This window comes from Drosophila ficusphila, unplaced genomic scaffold, assembly GCF_018152265.1.
Source record: "Drosophila ficusphila isolate 14025-0441.05 unplaced genomic scaffold, ASM1815226v1 contig_414, whole genome shotgun sequence".
NCBI classification, from domain to species: Eukaryota; Metazoa; Arthropoda; class Insecta; order Diptera; family Drosophilidae; genus Drosophila; species Drosophila ficusphila.
In genome coordinates, this window is record NW_025064328.1 from 1,260,367 (window position 1) to 1,279,273 (window position 18,907).

The 18,907-nt window shown below is 42.1% G+C and overlaps 4 protein-coding genes and 1 non-coding gene across 6 annotated transcripts; 3 read left to right on the top strand and 2 right to left on the bottom strand.

Moving 5' to 3' along the window:
- Positions 1-81: 81 nt before the first annotated feature.
- On the bottom strand, positions 82-16,576 carry LOC108094837. Its single transcript, XM_017195635.2, has 6 exons — positions 15,911-16,576; positions 4,018-4,420; positions 2,109-3,296; positions 1,519-1,665; positions 1,367-1,452; positions 82-1,300 (listed from the first exon to the last, which is right to left on the bottom strand). The coding sequence occupies exons 1-6, from the start codon at positions 15,991-15,993 to the stop codon at positions 724-726; spliced, it is 2,484 nt and encodes an 827-aa protein (XP_017051124.1). The 5' UTR covers positions 15,994-16,576; the 3' UTR covers positions 82-723.
- Trnaw-cca lies at positions 3,657-3,728 on the top strand. The gene has a single exon. It is a non-coding gene; the product is annotated as a tRNA-Trp (tRNA).
- LOC108094845 (lysozyme) lies at positions 4,741-6,540 on the top strand. Its single transcript, XM_017195648.2, has 4 exons — positions 4,741-5,275; positions 5,546-5,634; positions 5,701-5,764; positions 5,830-6,540. Exons 1-4 carry the CDS (start codon positions 5,122-5,124, stop codon positions 5,961-5,963), a joined length of 441 nt encoding a protein of 146 aa, XP_017051137.1. The 5' UTR covers positions 4,741-5,121; the 3' UTR covers positions 5,964-6,540.
- LOC108094843 (lysozyme) lies at positions 6,970-9,006 on the top strand. 2 transcript variants are annotated; one of them, XM_017195646.2, is made up of 4 exons: positions 6,970-7,094; positions 8,100-8,258; positions 8,311-8,463; positions 8,674-9,006. In XM_017195646.2, the coding sequence occupies exons 1-4, from the start codon at positions 7,049-7,051 to the stop codon at positions 8,862-8,864; spliced, it is 549 nt and encodes a 182-aa protein (XP_017051135.1). In that variant the 5' UTR covers positions 6,970-7,048; the 3' UTR covers positions 8,865-9,006. The 2 variants fall into 2 exon arrangements, with proteins under 2 accessions (XP_017051135.1, XP_017051134.1); XM_017195645.2 differs by having other exon boundaries at positions 7,079-7,172.
- A 462-nt stretch (positions 16,577-17,038) lies between the features above and the next one.
- Positions 17,039-18,860, bottom strand: LOC108094841 (DNA methyltransferase 1-associated protein 1). Its single transcript, XM_017195643.2, has 5 exons — positions 18,630-18,860; positions 18,179-18,568; positions 17,534-18,123; positions 17,322-17,476; positions 17,039-17,255 (listed from the first exon to the last, which is right to left on the bottom strand). Exons 1-5 carry the CDS (start codon positions 18,728-18,730, stop codon positions 17,190-17,192), a joined length of 1,302 nt encoding a protein of 433 aa, XP_017051132.1. The 5' UTR covers positions 18,731-18,860; the 3' UTR covers positions 17,039-17,189.
- Between the last annotated feature and the right edge of the window lie 47 nt (positions 18,861-18,907).

Genomic DNA, 18,907 nt, shown 5'->3' on the forward strand with positions numbered 1-18,907 from the left:
ACTGGAAGCCAAAAATAGATCCCTAAAAAATGGCCCGGCTGACCTTAGGAACTCTGCTTCGATTGCAATTGGCTTTTATTTCTCTTTTCACTTTTATTTGTTCTATGTTATGTTTTTCTTTTCTACTGTCTGTGTGCTTTGAATTTGTTAATAAATTATTAAAGCCTTAATTCTAAGGGGTCATGACTTACGAGTTCTTTTCTAACACGAAGGAGGCGTAACACTAAGTTAACACTAGTTGTGGATGAGACCGAAGGGGTCTCCGTTTAAGAAAATTGGTACACAGGAGGTCAAAAGAAGGCGGTAATTTAAGGCCTATTAAATTTAATGAATTTGCTGCTTTTGTGTAGAATTACTTTGTTAAGTTGGTTGAGCATAAATGGAATATTATTCATTATTAATACAGAAGTAATAATATAAAATCCAAATATTGTGGAATTTTGAAATGCCAATCTTAAGCTATTCTTTTGACCTCAGCTGTATATAGTTTTTTGATATATGGGAGTTTCGGGATACGTATCGATTAGCTTATGGCACAAGTGGGTTAGTGTGGGCCAACTTTTTGGATTAGTGCAGTGAACCTTAAGAGTACGTATATCGTTAACAACTACTCAAATCGGTACAGTCGGTTGTGTACTGTACTATCACAAGGTTTATTGAGTGGGCAGGTGCAACGTCCAATCCTGCTTCTGGCTGCTTCTGCTACTGGCTGCTTCGGCTGCCTCACAGGCTCGTGGTGGCCTGCAGCTTGAGGTAGCGTGTCCCGTTCTCCGCATCCGCCAGGCGGGCTATGTGATCCGAGGCGGCGTAGCAGGTGGTGGCCGTTGGTGTTCCCGGTCTGCTGTTATTGTTGTTGTTGTGCATGCTGCTGCTGTTGCTGCCAATACTTTCGTTAGCTCCGCTTGAGACGCCATTCTGCCGGATTCGCGTGGCTCCCCAAATCAGGACCAGCACAGAGGTGACCAGCACTCCGAGTCCCAATCCCGGCAAGAAACTCTTGTTCAGAGAATCAATCACCGTGTAGCTGTGCAGCAAAGTCGATTGCTGCTGCGTCTGCTGCTTCTGTTGACTTCCGACCACTGAATTGAAGCGTCGCTGATTCATCTGATAATCCTCTCCAGCTTCGGGAACCACCTCAGGTTTTAGCTCGCTGGCGGAGTAGTAGGGACGTCGCTGGTATTGACGGGACACGGGAACCGAACCGGGACTACTCCTTTCCAATTGGGTGATATTGGAGCAACCTATGTTCAGTTCCGCCTTGGGATTCTTCTCCTGGATCATCACCAAGCAAAAGCGATAGCTGCAAGGGAAATGTGATATGTTATTTATTGTTATTTATATGTCATCAGTATTTTGTAATATTTACCTTTCCCCTATTTCCAGGGAAGAACTATCTGGAACTATGACACTGACTGTGTTCTGACCATTAACCACTTTACTCTCGCAATGGATCTGCAGGGAATAATGTTAAGGGGATTAGAAAAGGGAACTTAGATATGGCTTATTCATAATAATTACCGGTGAGTTGTCTATCAGAATCTCGTTTATGTGCTCTTCTTTGTAGACAAAAATAGCGTCGCACATATAGTCCTTCTTGCTAAGATTCAAGAGCCAGGTGAGGATCAATCCATAGTCCGCCGAAAAGTGCAGCTCATGAAGAATAATCTGAGAATAGATCAAATATTTTGTATTTATTTATGGTGTTAAGCAATTCAGTTTTATTTATAAAGCTTTTTACTTATTATTTGTAGGTATATACAAAATGTTCATCTAAAAGTCGAACTTAGACTCCCTAATCATTTTTTGCGGACTACACTTTTTGATAAGCCAATTAAAAATAAATCTAGCAATCTTAAAATATTTGTGGTTTTCCAAAGTACAAAGATGCGAGTGAGTCATATGCGAGAACATGTGACGAAAAGACATTTTTAAAATAATTGGGTTGGGCATTAAAAGTTATTCAAGCAAGCACTTCAATTTTTAATAATTAAAAAAGTTCTGTTTAAATAAATCCACATATTCTAAAATAGGATTTACTATATTTTAATTTTATGAAAAATTATGTAATTCATTTGATTATGTATTGCTTTTACTTAGAGAAAACTCACCTCCTCGGAGAGATCCTTGATAGGCGATGTCTGATTTGGTTTAGCCAGCGTTTCGAGGTGCTCCATGATGTTGTCGTTGTCCTTCTCCACATTGTCCATGTCGCAACTGAGGGTCTCCACTGGCACTTGGAGGAGAGGGGCACCCTCCAATCTCGGAGGAGTCACACAGGAGGCACTCAGGCTGGAGTGAAGCTTGCTCTCCTGCAGCCACTCAGCGAAAGGACGAATGCTGCAGTCGCAGGACAATGGATTCTCCTGCATCTGCAGGCTCTGCAGCTCCCGAGCTCCGTCCATGGCATTCCTGGCCACAATCGAGATGTCGTTACCCGCCAGTCGTAGCTCCCTAAGAGATGGTAGCGGTGCTATCAAATCGGAGGTCAGAGCGCGCAGGAAGTTGTGGGTGAGATCCAGTATAGTCAAACGGGAAAGATGTTGCAAGGAGGCACTGGAAATGGCCACGATGCCATTGTAGCTCAGATCCAAGCTATCCAGTGCTCCCAGTCCAAAGAAGGCATGGTCCTGCAGGACATCGATCTGATTGTGACGCAGTGAGAGACTCACTAGTCTGGAGAAATTCGCCAACGCCTTGTTCTGAATGCTCTTGATCAGATTCCGATTGAGGTTCAAGTTCTCTAGGTTTCTCATTCCGGGTAGCGTTTGTTCACTCAGAGGTCCGTTGAGGTTGTTGGCCTGCAGATCCAATTCCCGCAGGCTGAGGCACTGACTCAGGGATCTCAAACTTTGTGGATAGTCACCCAATCGGTTCCCTCCCAGTTTTAGGACCTCCAGCTTGCGAAGATTCCCAAACGTGCGTTGGGAAATGCTCGATATCTGGTTGTTGCTCAGCTCCAGATAGACTAGGCTGGTTAAGCCCACAAAGTCAGCTGTGCCCAAGGCCTTGATTTTGTTGTTGGCCAGGTCAAGACGCTCCAAGGCACCTAAAGTGGACAGGGCATTCCAGGGCACACTCATAAGTGCATTTCCAGGCAAGCCGAGTGCCTGCAAAGGTCCTCGGATTCCCAGGAAGGCAGATTTGTGCACTCTCTTTATTTCGCCGGAGGAGATCACTAGGCCATGTAGCGAAACGCCATCGAAGATCTTGGCGTCGCTCAGGAAGGTCACGTTGCGCAGGGAGCAGTCCAGCAATGAGATTGAATATGGAGAGGTGCGGAGCCTTTCCGACAGGAGCTAAAAAAATAGCAATAAATTAGTTTAAAAAGCAAAGGAAAAATGTGAACAAAAGCGACCCAAAAATGGAAGCTAAACTAATGATGCAGTTTCTTAGAGGAAATACAATAAAGGTATTAGATTTTATTTAATAGTTCAGCAATTGATAAATTCAAGTGATCAGGTAATATAAAGTTATGGTTTCGGACACCATAAATCATATCCTAATGTTCTGATTCTATTTATGTATAAGACTAACGCGCTGGGAAGAAGAGTTGCCCAGCAGAATGCACCTATCTTATCAGCATTTTTAAATTAAATTTGATTTATACCGAGAGTTTTTTAATAGATAAGCTGAAGTAAACAAAGATTTTTTAATAAGACTCCGTGGCGCAACGGTAGCGCGTCTGACTCCAGATCAGAAGGTTGCGTGTTCAAATCACGTCGGGGTCAAAGTTCGAGATTTTTTGCGTCTTCTTATCTAAAAGGGCCAGATTTAAAAGATGACAGCGACAAATTTACATATATAATTTCAATTCTGTAGTTGTTTGTATTTTTGTATTTCCCATTTAACTTCACTTTAAGCATTTTAGCTCTCGCTTATTTTCGAAGCTCTTAAATTGTAAAGTTATTAAATACTTCGTTCCAACAACTTAACAGCCTATATGATATATGAATTTAAACTGAGCGACTACAGGTTTTTTTGAATTGGATTGCTGAATAGGTTTGAAAAGGATCTTACCATCATTCCGTGCAGATCGATGTTGCACCGAAGAGTGTGAGGCAGGTCGCATCCGCACTCGAGTTCCGCGTTTTGGGTGCCGGTGATATTGGGGCACTTCCACTCAATGAGGCCGTCATCCACGGGAAGTGGCAGTGAGGAAACCTGCTCCGCCTTGCGTTTCCTGGGGGAGCTTTTGTTGACAAACTTTCCGGAGGAGCTCTTCTGCTTTCCCCTACCGGAAACAAGGGCGGGAACTGCCGCGGCGGACACCACATAGGCGGAGGGCGTGGTGGGAGCAGCTATGATAATTGGTGGCGACGACGTGGTGGTGCTGGTCGTCGTGGTGCTGTCCTCTAGCAGATCCTTGAGGTCATTGGCCGCTGCCAGGGCGGCGAGCAGCGAGAGCGTGAAAAGCAGTGGGCTGTAAGTGGAAAAATTTTCATGGAAATTAGTCGGACGTGCATTGAAAAGTGCATCGAAAACACTTGGATACTGGGAATGGGTTGCACTACTCGCACATCATGAGATCGTGCGTTTTTAGGTCAAGCCGCAGTTGTCACTGACACTCTGACACACAAACACCCACACAGAGTGCATCTGTATCCAGTGGATGCGTTTCGGGCTAAAGATTCCCATTGTTATCTCTGCAAGACAATTTGCCAATTTACAGCTTAACGCAATCAAAGCGATTTATTGAATGCACGGCAAGAAAATTTAATAATTTTATAAAATATAAAGGTATTTTAGGGATGATATTTAAGAGACTAATAATTTATTGTTTTCTTTGTAAAAGCCAAAAGAAAATCTGAAAACTTCTATTGTTTATTCTGTTTTTTTTTTTTTTTGAGGCACCTCATTTATTGAGTAACCCGCGTATTTTTTTCATGTCACCAGACGCTCCCGAATGTCGCCTCCCATTTCCAGAAGAAAACAAAAACTGCGTGCGAGGCTTTAAAAACCCAGATTTCGGGCGCTACGCATCTAGTGTCGTAGAATTAATTCCGCAGCAAAGTGCAAAATCTCGCAGTTGCCGCGGAGGGAAGCGCTCTTGAATTATCCAAAACCAAAGGATTAGCAGTGGTCCCCAAAATCTAATAAAATCTAATTCCCCTTTAAGCCGATATGGCCAGTCACTTGCCCAAGGGCGGTGCCCTCGTCCTGGTGCTCAATCTTCTCCTTCTTTCGCAATGGGAGACCGAGTCGAAACTACTGACTCGTTGTCAGCTGGCCAAGGAGCTATTGCGTCACGACTTTCCCCGCAGTTACCTCTCCAATTGTGAGTATAAGAATATGTTAAAAATTATCATTTTTACGGTTTTATTGAAGATAAATGTAGTTATTTGTGTGTAAAATAAATTTACAACAAAATTTTACTTTAATAAATTAGATTCTTACTTTCTACGTTGTTGTACATATTTGTTAACATTTTTAGCATTTTTGCTCAGCACTTTTTAATAAGATAAGCAAATTATAAAAGTTGGAATTAATAAAGAAAACATGAATATAAGTTCAGGGTTTAAAAAAAATGTATTTTCCTTTCTTTTAGGGGTTTGTCTGGTGGAAGCGGAGAGCGGACGTAGCACATCAAAATCTATGCAGTTGCCTAATCAGAGCGTTAGCTATGGACTCTTCCAGGTGGGTTTTCCCATGGGCCTTACATTTGTATTTTTGACCGCCTATAACTTATTTTAAAATCCGCAGATCAACAGCAAAAACTGGTGTCGCAAAGGTCGTCGTGGCGGCATCTGCAATATTAAATGTGAAGGTGAGTCCAAATTCCCCGAACGCCCACGAAAAGCGAAGATATATATGGAGAGCTTTTCGTTTCAGAGTTCCTAAACGATGAGATCTCGGATGACTCACGCTGTGCCATGCAGATCTTCAACCGCCAGGGATTTCAAGCTTGGCCCGGATGGATGAGCAAATGTCGTGGGCGCACGCTCCCCGATGTTTCGCGTTGCTAGGACTGCACTTCGACTCGATCTTAGCTTTAACTTACTCTATGCAGTACTACTAGGCCCATAAAGCTTTAGTTAATATGTCTGAAAACTGTATATTAATTTTCGGAATCGCGCAATTAAAATATTTCCAGGAAAATCCCGGGATCAGCGGAATGCGGTTACTGTCGCAAAGCTGTTTTTGTTCCGAGTGCCAATCATTAGCCTTTGATTAGCTGAAGGTATCATATAGAATATTCATTTTTTAAGGTGACTCAATAATAGACTTTACAAAAATATCATCAAAAAAAAATTTATGTGCCATCATTTTTGATAAAGTTTTTTATAACAAGAACAAAAATCATTCAGTTTGACCACTTGTTTGTTTTTATTGATTTTAATTAAAAAGTTTGGTTTCGGTTGGTTTAATAAGCCAACAAAAATTAAGATAAAGCAATTTTCATAGATTGAGAATCTGAAAAAATCAAACCGCATTACATTTTCCAAGCAGACCTCATACAAAATTTGATAATATTTCACTTTTGGCACTTTTGATAAAAATAGGGGAGGAAATTCATTAAAAATTTATTTTTAGAAATCATTGGCCTCAAAGTAAATATCAAAAAAAAAAAATTCCGCCCCCATTTTTAGCAAAAGCCCCAAAAGTGAAAATTTCCCAAAATCTCATGAAATGCAGCGACACTTTCTGAATACAAAGAATTTTATTTACCCAAGAATTTCAATAGTTACATAAAACCAGAAGATCGCTGAACTCAATACGAAAGTTCCGATATTTACAGGCCCACCCACAACTGAGAAAGTACTCCCCCTCCTCGATTCCCCCTAAATCAACTGATTTTTCAGAGAGTTCATGTGGTAATTCAACCGTGGCAACAGGTCTTATCAACTTTATCAGTCTTTCGAGCGAATTCATGCATATGTGTTTTGCTCTTCAATCGGCGTTTTGGGAGAGAATTTACCTCGACTCATTTGCAAAGTGAGGCGCAATTGGATCTGAGAAATACTTGGGCGTTCAGTACTTAAACTCGGGTCAGCAGCGTCGCACCGGCGGGCTAGCTTCTCATCGGACCCGATCGGCAGTTCAAAATTATATGTACTTAAAAGCACGCAATCGTGAAACGAAACCCACGAAACGCGGTAAGAAGATACAGATACTCGCAATCTGCGATTCCCCTCAACAAACCCGTTTCCTCGCTGTTGTTCTGCGTTAATTAGGTAAACAAAGTAAACAAACAGTTTGCTGAAGTAAAAGTGTTCTGCCAGAGGAAGTAACACAAACGTATTATTACATTCGCGTGCCTGCAAATCTCGAATAAAAGTGAAACGTGTACATTGCGTATACTTAATGATCTATCAAGAACGCCCTCCAAATTTGAGTAGTTTTTTGGTTGTTTATCTACTTTCGGTGACCCTGAAATGTCTAATTGTTGTAAGCTATATAATGCGTATGCCCTTATTAATTACTTTTACGCTTTATATACTTAAAATTAATTATGGCTTCGATTGAGCATTCTAAGTAACACGTGATTATAATGCCTAAACTATACTATACAAATATCAACGCTGTTTTGGCTGTTAAGGCAAATTATTTATGACCACTATATATAATTAAATATTGGAATACCTCAACAAGAAGACACTTTATATCCGTCTTTCCTTGACAATCGTGATAGGTATCTCTTCAGATAAGTTGACTGATATACACACTGATAAAAAGATATATAGATGCAAAAAACAAGTCCCAAAAAATCGTGTGGGAGTAAACAAAGGCATAACAAATGGAAATTTGTTGCTAGACTGATCATTAGTTGGAATTCAAGAGTTCTTGTTTGGTGTTAAATAAAGAAATGCCAGAAGAAACTGTGAGAAGTCGAAAAACTGTGAACGAATCTTCACTAAAACGGCCAACCGCTCAGATGTATTTTAACGCTTATAAAGTTCTATAAGAAAGTGCTCAATTCGAAAAAGAAATAAGTGTAAGCAGGTGTTTTAGCTGTGAATAGGGAAGTGCATATAGAAAAAGTATGCAAGCGCCCGAACTCTCTGAACTGTTTGGGTTAATGGTTAATTGTGCCCATACATAATGAGGATCAAACTCTGCCCAATACCCTGTAATCCAACTGACAGGTCTCCCTCTTTTAGATCTAACAAAAATGAAAACTGTTTGTATGTGGATAATACCAGTGCTGATCCTGCTGCTGCTGGAATCAAAGCAAGTGGAGTCTAAGAAATATCAGCGATGCGAACTCACCCGAGTTCTGGTGGAAAACTATCATTTTGACAAGACTTTCATCTCCAACTGTAAGTTATTTGCAAAGCAAGGCCAGTTCTTTCACTAAAGAAATATTGTTAGGGATCTGTCTGGTGGAGCACGAGAGTTACCTGGACACCAGCAAAATAACTGTAAACCAGAACGATAGCAAAAACTATGGTCTGTTCCAGATCAGCAGCAAAAATTATTGTTCCGAGGGTCGAAAAGGAGGGCAGTGCAACATGAAATGTGAAGGTAAGTCCAATATTTTATAGTATAAAATTTATACTTTTTTAGTACATGACAAGCGGAAATGAAAATAGATAGATTCTTATTTACATTCATATATTATTTATTGACTGATATTTAATATCAGTACACCTTATAAACCGGATTCCTGATATCAATGATTTTCTAGTTTCTTATACAATTATTTTTATTTATAACCCTCTATTTAAATTATAGACTTTTCCAATGACGATATTGGCGACGACATTGCCTGTGCCAGAATGATCCAAGAGCGCGAGGGCTTCAAGTACTGGAAGGGCTGGGAGCGCTACTGCCGCAATCCCCAGAATCTTCCCAATCTCCGCGTGGCCTGCAACCTGCGCAGCCTGTCTCCTCTGCGAACACCTCGCGGATTCCTTCTCGGCTAAGACCCATATTGCCCTGTACTACTCGAGCATCTAACTAAAAATATAGATACATGAATGCTTTGCATAATTGCTTGCCCGGATCTGCATTTGCTGATTGCCCACACAGGGAGAGCAAATCGCAGACTGAGGGTTTCCAAGTGGGCGATCTGTCGTTTTTGTTTGGGCGTTTGGGATCTTGATGGCACTCTCCGGTGACATCTCGTCGGCGACTGGGGGTAATTGATAGCTGCAGGGCAGCGCATTGCAATCGGAGACCCATTCAAAGTCAATCATATCAACTAGGTTCTTGCCACTGCCCGGCGAACAATATCATTTTGCATTTCCGCTCAACAAAAGGCGGCATTTCCGTTTCTGGGCAACAATTGCGAACGCACCGCAGGGCATCAGGGAAGCGTGCAAAGCCAAAGGCGAACAACAACAGGTGGAGGCTCAAAAATCAGAGCGTAACTGCCAACTACAATGGCCAAACATGGGCAGAGGAAACACCGGCTCGCCGGTTCCATTAGAATGCGTTTTGCATATGTACGTGGTCAAAATAAATCTGAGTGTTGCTACTAAAACTACACACGGAAAAAATATCGGAATTTTAAAGATCGTTTATTGTGCTAAGAAAAGTTATCTACACCTTTACTCAGGCACGGTATCCAGGGGGGGTGCTCGGGGGGCCCGGGCACCCCCGAAATCTTTGAATTCAAAAATTTTTTCTATTAAAATTTTTCATTAAAAAGTCTTCAGTAGGAGAAACCTGACCTAACAGGAATAATAAAATATCAAACGTCACGTACTGATTAAAGATTGATGTGTGATTTGCCTTTTTCTGAAATTATTCGAATAAGTCCACATTTTTTGTTGATTTTTGTCCTTGAGCCCCCCCCGAAAAAAATTTCTGGATACGGGCCTGCCTTTACTAGTTCCTAAAAACAAGGAGATAGTGAAAGGAAAATTGAAGGGTGAATTGCAGAATGGGACTTTCAAATACAGTTATTAAAAAATTTCTCATCATTAAAGGATAACCTTTTTTAAGATTCATAATCATAAAAAAACATTTGTATAAATATTAAAAATTAAACAAAATTTCTTTCTGTGCAGCGATATAAAGTCAAGTGTTGTGTTGACCACTGCGTACACACCGACAACATCCTCAACAATAAAAATATATTTTAAAATGCAGCTCAGCTCAACTCCACCTCTGTCACGCTAACTGGTCAACGATTCGAAACGTTTGAGTGCCTTTAATTTCCGCTCTCCCCCGACCAGCTCTTTGGTTTTGGCCCCGCCCCCAGAGTGGCTAATTATGCATAAAATGCCACGCCTCACACCTCCAGGATTCGGATCTCAGCGCTGACCTGTCGCCGCTGACTCAGCAGGAGCACTCAATCAAAACACATCCATCCGCCAACATCCATTGGCCAACGAGCTGCCTCTTCGGCGTCTATTTGGCTTTGGACTTATCGCGGACTCGCTAATCAAGCCACAACAACCAGTTGCCCCTCTCAATCCGAAGAGATCCAAAAGCAGTCGTCGCCATCACCTTTGTGTGCAGACTGGAGACGCCAGTTTGGGTTGATTATTCATTTGGGCCCAGAGCCGCCAGCTCCCACACATCAGAATTAGTTGGAGCTAAAGGCGGTTTTCAAATGCTCTACATGCATATAAAAGCTTTTTGTTTTGTATTTATTATTTTCTAAAATTATTTTGATTGATCAAATTAAATTTAATTTACGTAAGCCCTAAGCCATTCTTCACATAATTTTACTAAATATTTTTAATTTTGACTTTCCACATCTAAATTGACTGGAATTCCTTTTTTATTTATTTTGCAAGTGTTTAGATTTAAATAACACGGCTGCTTAATTTGATATGTAGATTGTGGCACCCGCTTAATACATTAACTTTTTTATTAGGCTATCAAATGTATACTGAATATGGCAAACCAATCTTGAAGACTTTTCACTTTTAACCTTTAGAAATAAAATAAACTAATTTAGCATCTGTTTTATAGCAGTCAAAAGTCCTTAGGCTAAATATCATGCCTAGAGTATTTCCAAACCTTTTCTTTACCCAAGAAACACCCTTTTGGGGTCTCGAAATCGGCTGGCTGTTTGCTGTGTAGGTTCATAGCGCCATATAGTCATTATCATCATCAGAGCGAAGACAACGAGCAAAGCACCAGGAACAGCAGAAATGCGGCAAGAGCCAGTCCCAAACTGGCTGAAATTAAGGCACGTCAACGGAAATAAACCCTCTGATGTACATATATGCGATGCTATATGGGTGTAAGCACGGCCAAATGGTTGGAAGTGGATTGCGTTGGTAACGGCATTGCAACGTTTTTCCTCGGAACGGAGCGACTTTGCCGCCTGATGATGCTGCATGAAGATCAGGAGATACAGCGATATGATAATGACGCCGCAAAATGGGTGCGAGTGTGTATTCAATGTGCAGCTGACTCTGAAAACTCGCCACAAATTTCAAAACTGATTGGAAATTTCAATCATTGGCTAACAACGAATCGTAAAAAAGCGATTCTTATTTATTTTGCACATAATTTGCGGCTCAACTGGCACACCAGCCAACATAATGTGTTATTATTTTGTTTCTTGTCTTTATGCCTCTCTCCTTTACTTAACATTTTTGAGCTCCCAAAATGGCCAAAACATGCGATAAGCCACTGAACAATTAAAAACGCGTTTTTTGTTAGCTCGCCTTCTTTGGCAATAAATGAAAAGCGAAAAAATAGCAAGTAATGGTTGATCGGGAGATAACGAATGGTAGTTGCTCTTCAGTTAAAATTGGTTAGATCAGTAAATTGAATAGTGATCATTTTAATCAACTTGTATTACCAGTAACTGAACTTAAATCTATATAAAATGTTTCATTCTGGAATAGTTAAGATAGATTTGGTATATAAAATGTTGCATTTGCATTTTAACCACTGCAGCAATTTGGGAAACGTAATTTTAGCGTCAGCTGCAGTTGGGTTGCCTAATTATTTATCCGTAAAATATTTTATTTTTTAGCACTCTTAACCGCAAACGAACGACAGTGAAACAGCAGCAACTGTTGCAGCGAGCAAATTAGGCAACATGTAGCTAATAATAATGACGGCAACATGTTGCATAGGCCAAAGGCGAAATTAGTAATTTGCTATTTTATCTTATTTTATTTTTTCGGTGCGGTTCAACCTGCTGGGGCATTGTTCGAGTGTTGAAAGCGCATCGAAATGAGTAACATGTGTGTGTGTGGCAAATGAAATTTATGCCTAGCATGAAAATAGTAAAAGTTGCTGCAAAAGCCAGCCAAAGGTCGAAATGTCACGCAAAGTGGCAGCCACAGACGTGCGGCACAAAGAAAAAAAACACGAAAAAATAATAAAAGAGTGGAAAACCAAAACAGCTGCTTTCGAAACTGAAGTAGCCACCCCAACATCACCATTGTGGTCTGCCTGGATATTTAGCATGCCAAAAGGGGGAAAAAGGAGCAGACAAAGGGTACAGGAAACAGAAAACACAAATTCTGTGGAGAAGCCGGCAAAAGGGATTTAATTGTGATGACTATCCTGGTCCTCTTGTCCCTAATCCCTTTCCCTTTTCGAGCCTTGGGAATCCGAATGCCTGAATGACTGGACTCATTTAGTCGTCTGTGCGCTAAGACGGAAACGGATGCTGAAATTCTGACAAGGATCGTAAATGCATATTATATTTCCACACACAATTATGAGTCAATATAAGTAAGTATTATTGCCCACGCCGCTTGTTTATCAGGCCTTTTATTTGTTTATGTTTATATGACAGGCATTTCGTATGGTAGCCCAATCTGTCGGCTTTTAATCTAACTTAATCAATTATTGAATTGCCTGTTTTTTTCGGCACTGAACTATAGCACACGTCCAAATAAATACAATTATTTTAAAAATGGGATTGTTTGACAATATAATATAAGTCAAGTAAAAAATTGGAGATAATTTATTTAGGTATTCTATTCAAGTCATTTTATTTTATGATAAGCTATTATTTCTGTTTGGTTTTGATAAACTATATTTCAATAGGCCTGATGTCCATGGGCTTATATCACATACATCACATCTGTTAATTTAAGCCAATTTTTCAGATACACTCTTTTGACTCAAAGCGCTTTTAAACGAATTTTTCTTCGAGCCACATCAGACTTCATGTGGGTTCCCTGCTATTTTCAAATAGCTGGTAATATTGTCAAAGCGAACTGCAAATCACAGGTCTGACAAACTTGTTCCAGCTGTAAGCAACAAAAAAAAGAAACGACAGAAAACACACAAGAGCAACAAATCCGAGAAATAAAATTAGTGAGTATTATTTTTAAGAGTGGGCCGACGACAAGTCAGCGGAAACGTGTGGGTGGCTGGCTGTCGTCTCTGCTCCGAAACGCTTTGGTTTTGGCCGTTTTTGCTGCCTTGGCTGTTTTCGCCTTTTGTTTACGGACTGACTGTGCTGGGCAAATTACTTTTTAATTGAACATACACGTGGGCAGCTGGTCGGCCAAGTACTGACACTCGAACAATTAACCAAATCGCAGACAGAGTAACCAATAAGTGACAGCAATCGCTGCAAGTCGAACCCCCGTCCCAGGGTAATTCCCTTTGTTGGCTCGGATGAGGCCAATATGTAAAGTGAAACACAATGAAATAAAATAAGTATGTGGCCGAGTGAAAAACAGTTGGCTGATCCGATCCGATTCGGAGCGATTTCCCCTGGGGCAAGGTAAACAAACCATTCGACGGAATGGCCTAAGCCGTGTTTTGTTCTCCTGCATTTTTATTTTTATTTACCAAATCTTGCACTTTATGGGCCTCTGCCTCTGTCCGAGCCTGAACATGAATGAACTTGGACCGGGCTGTGTTTAATTTAAATTAAATTGGATTTTTCGTTGCCTTCGCTCTGGTCCAAAACGTTTTTAAATCCAAGTGTGTCTGTTTTTTTTTTCGTTCGCCATTTGCATATGAATATGGCCGACGGCAGTCGACAACTAAAAGCAATTTGAGCTCGAAATTTATGGACATTTGGGTTCTGGTCCGTCCGCTCCTGCAGCCCATTTCACTTGCCTTTGGGTCATTTATTTAATGCGTATCAAAGTGTTTATGTATTCTTAACGTGCATTTTAAACGATCGATATTCAATATAATAAATGAGAACATCAAGAACAATCGCGAAGACAGGATGAAATCATTATGCCACATTTTTATGCCGTAAAAGTGGAGCATACAATTTTAATAAGACATTTTAATAGTGGTTGCGCCATTTTTACGACGGTAGTTACATTTTCTTCGACAATTACCGATGATAAGATCAAAACATCTATAATGACACAACATCTGAGTAAATGGAATTGAAATGGAACTCTAATTTGACTTTATTATTTGAATATCGGTAGACCCACCCAGAGATATCTGCCACCCAAAACCTTTTTTTATATCCCCGACTCGAACACCTCCACATCGGAGCCGACAATAAACCTAAAAACCAAGTTCACAGCCCACGCAAAACTCAGAAATCCAGTTGAGACACGAGGAGGCCGCCAACGCATGTGCATAATGCTAAATCGACTGTTAATTGCGACATTTCAAAAGCCGAGACAAACCGAGCCAAAAACACAGAGATACCAAGATACCAATAAAATGGAAATCGCTGCTGGCGAGATTTGGAAAATCAATTAAATTTTAGGGGGAAATATTGAACGTGAAGAAAGCTGAACGCTGCACGGAAATGGGCTTGGAAATAGACTAAATTAAACATATTATGCGACATCAGTTGGCAGATAGAAACCACAAGAGATCTTGGTCTAGCCCACACCAAGAGCTGCCCACACACGAATGCAAATGCCAGACGGAGCCAAGTTGTATGGCAAGAAATTGCTCGGATGCTGCGGAGGAGTATGCTAAGTGAATGGCTGTATAAGTTATGCATGCACTGCCAGAAACTGGAGAGAACGCGAAGGTCCTAACGTCCATTCCCTTCGGTCAGATGGCTAGTCAGCGAAGCATCATTTTTGTATTCTTTTGTGGGGGGGATGGGGGGACCTAAAAACATTAGCTCGTTGGATCGTCAGATGACAGCGACACACTTTGAGCTCAACACAAAAAAAAAAGTAAGTGGGCAGCAGGCAGCTGTTGCTGCGCTCCCATTGCCAAATTTGGCAACTGGTTGTGGAGCAACCGACAGCGGCAAGTAAGTAGCACAAATGTCTCTTATTTTATCTTTTTTACTTGGGTATATATAGTTTTTTTTGTGCCGCATCAGGCGGACGCCCACGGTTCGCAAACAAAAGACTTAGGCAACGAACCTGCCGCGTCAAGCCAAGAAGAACAGAAACCGAGCGGGGTATTCCAAGAGCCAAGCGGCTAATGAGCCGCATGTAAAGCAGTAAAAAATTATATAAACATTAATTATGAGCAATCTTTTTTTCCCTCTCCGCTTTCATTGTTATTGTGGGCGTTTGAAAATGAAATGTAAATAAAAGTCTTTTCCTTTACGTATTTCATTGTCGCCGTAAGCTGAGCTCGAACATCCAGAGCTGCCCGCTGTGAAAATGATGAGTTATATGAAATTAGAAGAGGTTGGAGAAGCAACAACAAAGCGTTAATTGCGCGTAAACTGAGCGGGAAAGACAGTGGAGCCTCCGTGTGTGGGTTTCTTTGAGTGTCTCTCTCTTTTTTTAGCCCTCGAACTGCGTGGGTATCTCAGGTGAATTGGGAAAACATTAGCCCGTGAAATTATACGAAATTTGAGACGCACACAACGGAAGTGGCATGCGTTGTGCGAGTTGATTGAAATCATTATGACTTTGAATTTTAATACGAGTTTATTATGTGCCCGGCGGTAAGGTTGCCTTCGAATCGTCCGCTATTATTAGACTAAAAGGTGCTAATCTTTGTTATACACGCGAGGAGAGAGTAGAAAATGGCGAATGCGAACCACTTTGAATCTCAAACCTATAAATTATGGTGGGCGTCTTTTATTTGGAGCGACATAAATGCTTATTTGCCGTCGAATTAACCCAGAGACGAGACTCACCAGAGCTTTGGCCACATTTCGATGGGCGGGGTCCTCTTTATCAGCGTGCGAAACTTAAACAGAGCGACGGTGCCAGCGTTCATAGAACAATAAACCGCATTAACCTGGCCGATGTTTCCGATGTTTGGTTTCCCTTCTACCTGACGACCGCGTCCTCTTGCCTTCTGCTCCAGAACGTATTTGTGTTTAAAATGCGATAAAGATCTTTACGGTGCACTGACGACAATGCGATTGCTGGGCCTTCGTCAGTTGACACCGCTGGAGTTCGGGCTCAAAACTGGACTTGCGGCTCACACAAACACTCGCGCGCACACACGAAATTAAAATTTCATTCATGAAAACCCAGCGCGACTGCAAGTAGATGTAGGTAACAATCAACAGAAAGAACCGGAAACGGATGCGACGTTTGCCTTGGCCCCCCGTCCCTCGTCAGGATTCCCAGAGTTTCAGAGGGATGATGACGACCAGGTAGCGATGTGCGGGCAAATTCCACCGACCGACGACAGCCACTCGAGTGCTTGGTCAAATTTGCATTTTCACAGAGGCGTACTTTTGTTTTGCAAGTTGCAGGCGGTCAAAACACACACACAGGAATTGTAAACGTCTTCCACTGAAACCGACCGACGAACTGAACGCGACGGCGTCTGAAACTCGACTGAGCGGCCTACGCTCGGATAAGGCAGGTCGAGCCGCCAACAGAATGATTTCATATGCGTTTTCCTCTCCGCTTCTCGTTTTCAGCCTGCCTTCGTTTCGTTTGGGTGTTGTGTTTGTTTGCCTTCGCATTCGGTTCATTCACAAATACTGGTCCGATGAATGGGCCACCTCCGCCTCTGCATCTGTATATCCGAATTGTGTGGGCAGGCACCGTCGGAATCGAACATGGCTCGATTCTCTTTTTCGGCTTGCCAAAGATCGCATCCCCTGCTGCTGCTGCTGCTGTTGCTGCTGATGCCGCTGCTGCTTTGGCTGGCCTAACCCAAATACGAGCCACTAAGCGAGCATGGCTAGCTGGAAAATAAAATAAATCAAGCAATGGGAAAAAGTTCTCACACTCGACATGGCATCTTCTTGGCCAACGATGGCCGTGGGCTATTTGCTTTTCACAGTGAGTGTGCCGCAAAACAATTTTCTTGTTTATCCATTTATTTCCCCAGACGGACTGGGAGTAGCGCAAATGCACAAATATGGACAGTGGAAAACGGGTTACAGTGATTAGCACGCCGCACACACTTCGGCGTCTGGAGAATCTGAGTAGAAACGGGCCGCGTTAACTTAATTAATTTGTGCTATTGTCCAGGGCTTCGGTCTTGATGGGCACCAGTGAGGGCGGGATGTTCAGCGTCTGCATTGATTAGAGAAAAACCAATTAGCCACCTTTGTTGAAATGATGTTCGGTCTAAAGACTTACCTTTCCCGGACAGGCGGCCTCATACTGATGTTTGAGGCTCTCCATCTCGTAGACGCATGTGGACAGCGCGGTGCGCAGTTCGCAAAGCAATACCATATCGGAGCGCAGCTCGTTGAAGGAGGTGCAAATGTCCTCTGTGGGCGGCGGAGCGGGATCTACAAAGAACAAGCCAATTAGCGCTGGCCAGAGAATAAATTTACGCATCGACTTACCAACTTTGAACTCTTGAATGGCTTGTTCAAGGGCCTTAACCTTCCGTTGGCCTATGTTGGCCGGCAGTTTCATCTTTTGCGAGCGCAGGGACACACCGGAACCGCGCAGATCAGCAAACTTGATGCCGCTGCTGCCGATTTCTATGGCGTTTACAACAGAGTCCACTTTGGAAGGTCGTGGCTGGTGGTGCACCTTTTTCTTGTGCAACTTTTTCTCATATTTACGAGTACTTGGCGTGTTGGAGGCGTGTTCATTCTGCTGATCAGCCTGAGAAATGAGCTTCTGCAGATCCTGGGTCTTGCGTTCGCGCTCTTTTTTACGAGCCTCGATCTTCTTCATCTCGTTGATAAGCATTTGCTCCTCTTCCACTTGTTGGGTGGTGCGTTTGAACAGTTTCTCGAGCTGCTCCTTGCGCCGCCGCTCGTGCTCGGCATCATAAACGAATACTTTCTTTTCGCTGGTCTGGTTCTTAGCTTTGGCGAGCAGGGCCACCACTTCATAGTAGCGCTCCTTCAACTCCTCCACGGTTTTTGCGCCATGCTGCTGACGGTTCCAGCGATCCGCCATCACAATGAAACGAAGGTCAAAACTAAAATGATTGATAACTATAGAGTTTTCTTATAAAATTGGATTGTGCAACCTACCGCCTCGCCAAATCGAACAAGTGATCTGTCTGCACTTTGCTCCAGTTATTGATGTTGTTCCTTAGATGGGCATTGTACTCCGTCATCGTGTAGGAAGGAACCTCCAACTGTTTGTTGAATTTAGCAAAAGGATAGTCGGTGGAGTTGTCGGTGACCCTTTTCCAGTGATGAAAGACTGCGGCATCGTTGCGGGCAGGATTCGAGAAAGGAGCCCACTCCCACTTGCGCACCTTCTTCATTCCGAGGCGCGCCTTCGTCTGTTTGTAGCCGGCTCCAATACCCAACGCCGTATCCGTGGGCAGGAGCGGCGGAGCATCTTTTTTGTCAGTGTAAAGCAAAGCAAACACCTCGCGGTGCATTCCTTCTGGTCGTCGGGACGCATTCTTTGTTCTTTTAAGTTAAATAATTTGTAACTAATTGAAGAACAGCCATATGGAATGCATTTGTTTACCGTTCAAAGTTCCGCTTCTTGGTGGCTAAAAATGAATCTCTCGTCACTTCGGGCGTGTTGGCACGCTCCATGTCCAGAATATCGCGTACATCGGCCGACATGATTTCTTATTTGTAATTATTACCAATGTTATAATAAAAGCTCTTGCAAAATTTGTTTATTTTGAAAATGTGTTGCAAAAATCCTGGAAATCAACAAATTTGTGGTAATGTGACCATTAACACAAATCAAGAAAATGTTAAAAAAAAAAAAAATACTAAAATGCAAATGTAAACAAA